The following is a 6,356-nucleotide window of genomic DNA, read 5'->3' as shown; positions in this document are numbered from 1 at the left end:
TTTAAGAGATTTAAACCAAAATTAATGAATTTAGGCCTGGTTTAAGGGGTTTAGACCTGAATGAAAAGGTTTAGACCTGGTTTAAGAGATTTAAACCAAAATTAATGAATTTAGGCCTGGTTTAAGGGGCTTAGACGTGGTTTAAGGGATTTTGACCCGGTTTAAGGGATTGAAACTGAAATTAAGGAATTTGCATCTGGTTTAAGGGATTTTGACCTGGTTTAAGGGATCTAAACCGGATTTAAGAGATGTTGGACGTGGTTTAAGGGATTTAAACCTGATTTGAGGGATTTAGACCTGCTCTAAGGGATGTAGACCTGGTTTAAGAGATTTAAACCTGTTTTCAGGGATTTTGGATGTGGTTTAAGGGCTTGAAACCGAAACTAAGGGATGGAAACCTCAATTAAGGGATTTTGACCTGATTTAAGGGATGTAGACCTAGCCTAAGGGATTTAGACCTGAATTAAGGGGTTTAGACCTGGTTTAAGGGATTTTGGACATGGTTTAAGGGATTTAAACTGGTTTAGGGGATTTAAACCTATTTTAAAGGATTTAAACTTGAGTTAAGGGGTTTTTTTTACCTGCTTTAAGGGATTTAAACCAGGTTTAAGGGATTTTGACTTGGTTTAAGGGATGTAGACCTGATCTAAGGGGTTTTGACCTGGTTTAAAGGATTTTTGACCCACCTTAAGTGATTTAAACCTGGTTTAAGGGATACAGACCTGGTTTAAGGGATTTAGACCTGGTTTAAGGGATTTAAACCTTGTTTAAGGGATTTAAACCTTGTTTAAGGGATACAATCCTGGTTTAAGGGATACAGACCTGGTTTAAGGGATTTAAACCTTGTTTAAGGGATACAATCCTGGTTTAAGGGATTTAAACCTTGTTTAAGGGATATAGACCTGGTTTAAGGGATTTAGACCTTGTTTAAGGGATACAGACCTGGTTTAAGGGATACAGACCTGGTTTAAGGGATTAAACCTGGTTTAAGGGATTTAAACCTTTTTTAAGAGATACAGACCTGGTTTAAGGGATTTAAACCTTGTTTAAGGGATTTAAACCTTATTTAAGGGTTATAGACCTGGTTTAAGGGATTTAAACCTTGTTTAAGGGATACAGACCTGGTTTAAGGGATTTAAACCTGGTTTAAGGGATACAGACCTGGTTTAAGGGATACAGACCTGGTTTAAGGGATTTAAACCTTGTTTAAGGGATACAGACCTGGTTTAAGGGATTTAAACCTGGTTTAAGGGATTTAAACCTTGTTTAAGGGATACAGACCTGGTTTAAGGGATTTAAACCTTGTTTAAGGGATACAGACCTGGTTTAAGGGATTTAAACCTTGTTTAAGGGATACAGACCTGGTTTAAGGGATTTAAACCTTGTTTAAGGGTTATAGACCTGGTTTAAGGGATTTAAACCTTGTTTAAGGGATACAGACCTGGTTTAAGGGATTTAGACCTGGTTTAAGGGATTTAAACCTTGTTTAAGGGATACAGACCTTGTTTAAGGGATTTAAACCTGGTTTAAGGGATTTTTTTTTTTTTTTTTGGCCTGGTTTAAGGGATTTAGACCTGGCTTAAGAGATTTTTTTTCACCCAAAGCCCCTCAAATCCTTGGATTTCCCACTAAACCCCCCCTCATTCCCAGCGGGATCCCCCAAACCCCCCCCAGGCTCGCAGCCCCCGATGTCCCCTGTGTCCCCTCGTCACCAAAGGTGGCGTCATCGGGAAGTTCGGGGTTAATTACCGCTAATTAGGCTGGTGACGTGGGGCTGGTGGCACTTCCCGGTGCCACCTCGGCGCCACCTGGGCGCTGTCACGGGGCAAAGTCCTCGTCCCGCTGTCCCCAAGGGACCCGGAGCTGGGGACAGCGGGGACGGGGCGGGGGCGGCCGGAGTTTGGACATGGGGATGGACGTGGGGACATTGGGATGGACATGGGGACAGTGGGACATTGGGATGGACATGGGGACATTGGGGATGGACATGGAGACATGGAGATGGACGTGGGGACATTGGGACATTGGGGACATTGGGATGGACATGGGGACAGTGGGACATTGGGATGGACATGGGGACATTGGGGATGGACATGGAGACATGGAGATGGACGTGGGGACATTGGGATGGACGTGGGGACATTGGGATGGACGTGGGGACATTGGGATGGACATGGGGACATTGGGGATGGACATGGAGACATGGAGATGGACGTGGGGACATTGGGACATTGGGGACACTGGGATGGACATGGGGACACTGGGGACATTGGGGACACTGGGATGGACATGGGGACAGTGGGACACTGGGATGGACGTGGAGACATTGGGATGGACATGGGGACATTGGGACGGACATGGGGACACTGGGATGGACGTGGGGACATTGGGACGGACATGGGGACATTGGGGACATGGGGATGGACGTGGGGACATGGAGACATTGGGATGGACATGGGGATTGGGATGGACATGGGGACATGGAGACATTGGGATGGACATGGGGACATTGGGATGGACATGGGGACATTGGGATGGACATGGGGACATGGAGACATTGGGATGGACATGGGGACATTGGGATGGACATGGGGACATTGGGATGGACGTGGGGACATGGAGATGGACGTGGGGACATTGGGACGGACATGGGGACATTGGGATGGACGTGGGGACATTGGGGACATGGAGATGGACAAGGGGACATTGGGATGGACATTGGGGACATTGGGATGGACATGGGGACATTGGGGACATGGAGATGGACATGGGGACATTGGGATGGACATGGGGACATGGAGATGGACATGGGGACATTGGGATGGACGTGGGGACATTGGGACGGACATGGGGACATTGGGATGGACGTGGGGACATTGGGGACATGGGGATGGACGTGGGGACATTGGGATGGACGTGGGGACACTGGGATGGACGTGGGGACATTGGGATGGACATGGGGACAGTGGGACACTGGGATGGACGTGGAGACATTGGGATGGACATGGGGACATTGGGATGGACATGGGGACATTGGGATGGACGTGGGGACATTGGGATGGACGTGGGGACATGGGGACATTGGGATGGACGTGGGGACATGGAGACATTGGGATGGACATGGGGACATTGGGATGGAAATGGAGACATTGGGATGGACATGGGGACAGTGGGACACTGGGATGGACACGGGGACACGGGGATGGACATGGGGACATTGGGGACATTGGGATGGACACGGGGACAGTGGAGACATTGGGATGGACATGGGGACATTGGGGACATGGAGATGAACGTGGGGACATTGGGGACATGGGGATGGACATGGGGACACAGGGATGGACATGGGGACATTGGGATGGACATGGGGACATTGGGGACATGGGGATGGACATGGGGACATTGGGACATTGGGGACATGGAGATGGACGTGGGGACACAGGGACACCCTGCCTCCAGCATGGGTGGACATGGGGACACGGTGACACCAGTGGCAGGTGGCCATGGGACACTGACAAGTGCCACCCTGAGCCATGGGGACACGCCGTGACACGTTGGGACACGGCGTGACACGCCACGTGGCACCGCGTGATGCCACCACTCCCCGTGACACCCCAGGACGTGTCACTCACCCCGTGCGGGTCCTGGGTCCTTCCTGGGGTGGCACCGGGGCGGGGGGTGGCATCACCCAGGTGACACCGCCACCCCCGGAGCAGCCGCGTGTCCCTGCCGAGGGAGTGGCACCAGGGTGGCACCGGGGCCGTGTGGAGAGAGGGGGTGGCTCTGGGGACAAATTCCAGCCTGGCAGCGCGGCACGGAGTGGCACCGGGTGACACGGGGTGACACGGCCCAGGGTGCCAGGACACTGCGTGGCACCGGGCCTGGCACAGCGTGGTGGGACACGGGGGGGGTCCCTGATGCCGTGTGGTGTCCGGCAAAGTGGCACGTGTGACGTGTGTGACACGTGCCACATGTGCCAGGTGTGCTGTGCCGTGGGTGTCACACGTGTGACACGTGTGACATGTGCCACGGGTGTCACACGTGTCACACGTGCTGGGCTGTGCCCTTGTCCTGGGAAGGGTGCAGGGACTAAGGTGACCCAAAAGTGACCCCTGGCACCCAAAGGTGTCCCCAGTGCCCAAAGGTGCCTCCAGCACCCAAAGGTGACCCCAGCACCCAAAGGTGTCCCCGGCACCCAAAGGTGACCCCAGCGCCCAAAGGTGACCCCTGGCACCCAAAGGTGACCCCAGCACCCAAAGGTGACCCCTGGCACCCAAAGGTGACCCCAGCGCCCAAAGGTGACCCTGGCACCCAAAAGTGAACCCAGTGCCCAAAGGTGTCCCCAGCACCCAAAGGTGACCCCTGGCACCCAAAGGTGACCCCAGCACCCAAAGGTGTCCCCAGTGCCCAAAGGTGTCCCCAGTGCCCAAAGGTGACCCAGAGCCCAAAGGTGTCCCCAGTGCCCAAAGGTGACCTCAGCACCCAAAGGTGACCCCAGAGCCCAAAGGTCTCCCCAGTGCCCAAAGGTGACCCCAGCACCCAAAGGTGACCTCAGCACCCAAAGGTGACCCCAGCGCCCAAAGTTGTCCCCAGTGCCCAAAGGTGACCCCGGCACCCAAAGGTGACCTCAGCACCCAAAGGTGACCCCAGCGCCCAAAGGTGACCCCAGCGCCCAAAGGTGACCCCTGGCACCCAAAGGTGACCTCAGCACCCAAAGGTGTCCCCAGTGCCCAAAGGTGTCCCCAGTGCCCAAAGGTGTCCCCGGCACCCAAAGGTGACCTCAGCACCCAAAGGTGTCCCCAGTGCCCAAAGGTGTCCCCAGTGCCCAAAGGTGTCCCCGGCACCCAAAGGTGACCTCAGCACCCAAAGGTGACCCCAGCGCCCAAAGGTGACCCCAGCACCCAAAGGTGTCCCCAGCACCCAAAGGTGACCCCAGCGCCCAAAGGTGACCTCAGCACCCAAAGGTGTCCCCAGTGCCCAAAGGTGTCCCCAGTGCCCAAAGGTGACCCCCACACCTGAGCCAGGGCCTCCCCAGCCCCCCAGGGTGACACAGGGTGACACTGCCACCCCACGGCTCTGGCCACCGGTGCCACACCCGGGGCTGGGTGTCCCCCTGTCCCCCACCCAGGGTGGTCCCGGTGCCCTTTGGGTGGCTGTCCCAAGGGTGCCCAGGTGGGGGTTGGTGACTTGGGGGTGTCCCAGGGCTGTCCCAGGTGTCCCTGTTGTGTCCCAGGGGTGTCCCAAGGGTGCCCGGGTGGGAGTTGGTGACTTGGGGATGTCCCTGGGGTGTCCCAGGGGTGTCCCGAGAGTGTCCTGAAGGTGCCCAGGTGTCCTGAGGGTGTCTCAGGTGTCCTGGGGGTGTCCCAGGTGTGTCCCAGGTGTGTCCCAGGTGTCCTGAGGGTGTCTCAGGTGTCCTGGGGGTGTCCCAGGTGTATCCCAGGTGTGTCCCAGGGGCGCCCCAGTGTGTCCCAGGTGTCCTGGGGGTGTCCCAGGGGTGTCCCAGGTATGTCCCAGGTGTCCCAGGGGTGTCCCAGGTGTCCTGAGGGTGTCCCAGGTGTGTCCCGGGGGTGTCCCTGTGTGTCCCAGAGGTGTCCCAGGTGTCCTGAGGGTGTCCCAGGTGTGTCCCGGGGGTGTCCCTGTGTGTCCCAGAGGTGTCCCAGGTGTGTCCCGGGGGTGTCCCAGGGGTGTCCTAGTGTGTCCCAGGTGTGTCCCAGGTGTGTCCCAGGTGTCCCGGGGGTATCTCAGGTGTCCCGGGGGGTGTCCCGGGGCTGTCCCGGGGCTGTCCCCCGGTGTCGCGGGGCTGTCGCGGGGCTGTGGCGGGGTGCGGGCCGGGCCCCGCGGGGTGAATGAATCGTTAACCCGGGCCAATCTCAGCCCGGGCCAATCAGGGCCGCGGCCCCGGGCGGGTTTTACAGCCCCGCTGTCCCCACGCTGTCCCCACGGCCACCGGCAGCGCCGCCGCCGCCGCCACCGGCCCGCCATGCCCTCGCCCTGGCTGCTGCTGGCCCTGGCGCTGCCCGCCGCGCTGGCCCTGCCCGCGGCCACGCGAGCCCGGGCGAGCCCAGAGGCGGCCCTGGTGGCCCTGGAGGCGCTGGTGGCGTCGGGCGAGGGACAGGTGTCCCGCGGGGCGCTGGGGGCCCTCGTGGCGCAGGTGGCCGGCCGTGCGCAGTGCCCGCGCGAGCCGTGCGGAGAGGTGAGACCGCGCCCGCGGCGACAGCGGCGGCGACAGCGGGGACAAAGGGGACAAAGGGCGGCTGGCACCGCGCGGCGGGGAGGGGAGCGGGCAGCGGGCAGCGGGGTGAAGCTTGTGGGGAGGGGGACAGGTGTGTCACCTGTGTCACCTGTGTCACCTGTGT

At 57.8% G+C, this 6,356-nt stretch overlaps 1 protein-coding gene across 1 annotated transcript in view; it reads right to left on the bottom strand.

Annotated features, from left to right (window-relative positions):
• The window catches only part of VPS28 (VPS28 subunit of ESCRT-I), a 21,604-nt gene extending 15,622 nt beyond the window's left edge, over positions 1 to 5,982 (bottom strand). The window contains exon 1 of the mRNA XM_053946169.1: positions 5,942 to 5,982. Within this exon, the coding sequence (XP_053802144.1) occupies positions 5,942 to 5,982 (41 nt within the window). The remainder of the gene's footprint in view (positions 1 to 5,941) is intronic.
• Positions 5,983 to 6,356: the final 374 nt, after the last annotated feature.

This window comes from Vidua chalybeata, chromosome 1, assembly GCF_026979565.1.
Source record: "Vidua chalybeata isolate OUT-0048 chromosome 1, bVidCha1 merged haplotype, whole genome shotgun sequence".
Classification (NCBI taxonomy): Eukaryota; Metazoa; Chordata; class Aves; order Passeriformes; family Viduidae; genus Vidua; species Vidua chalybeata.
The sequence above is the reverse complement of the archived record's forward strand: the minus strand, read 5'-3'. Positions and strand labels throughout refer to the sequence as shown.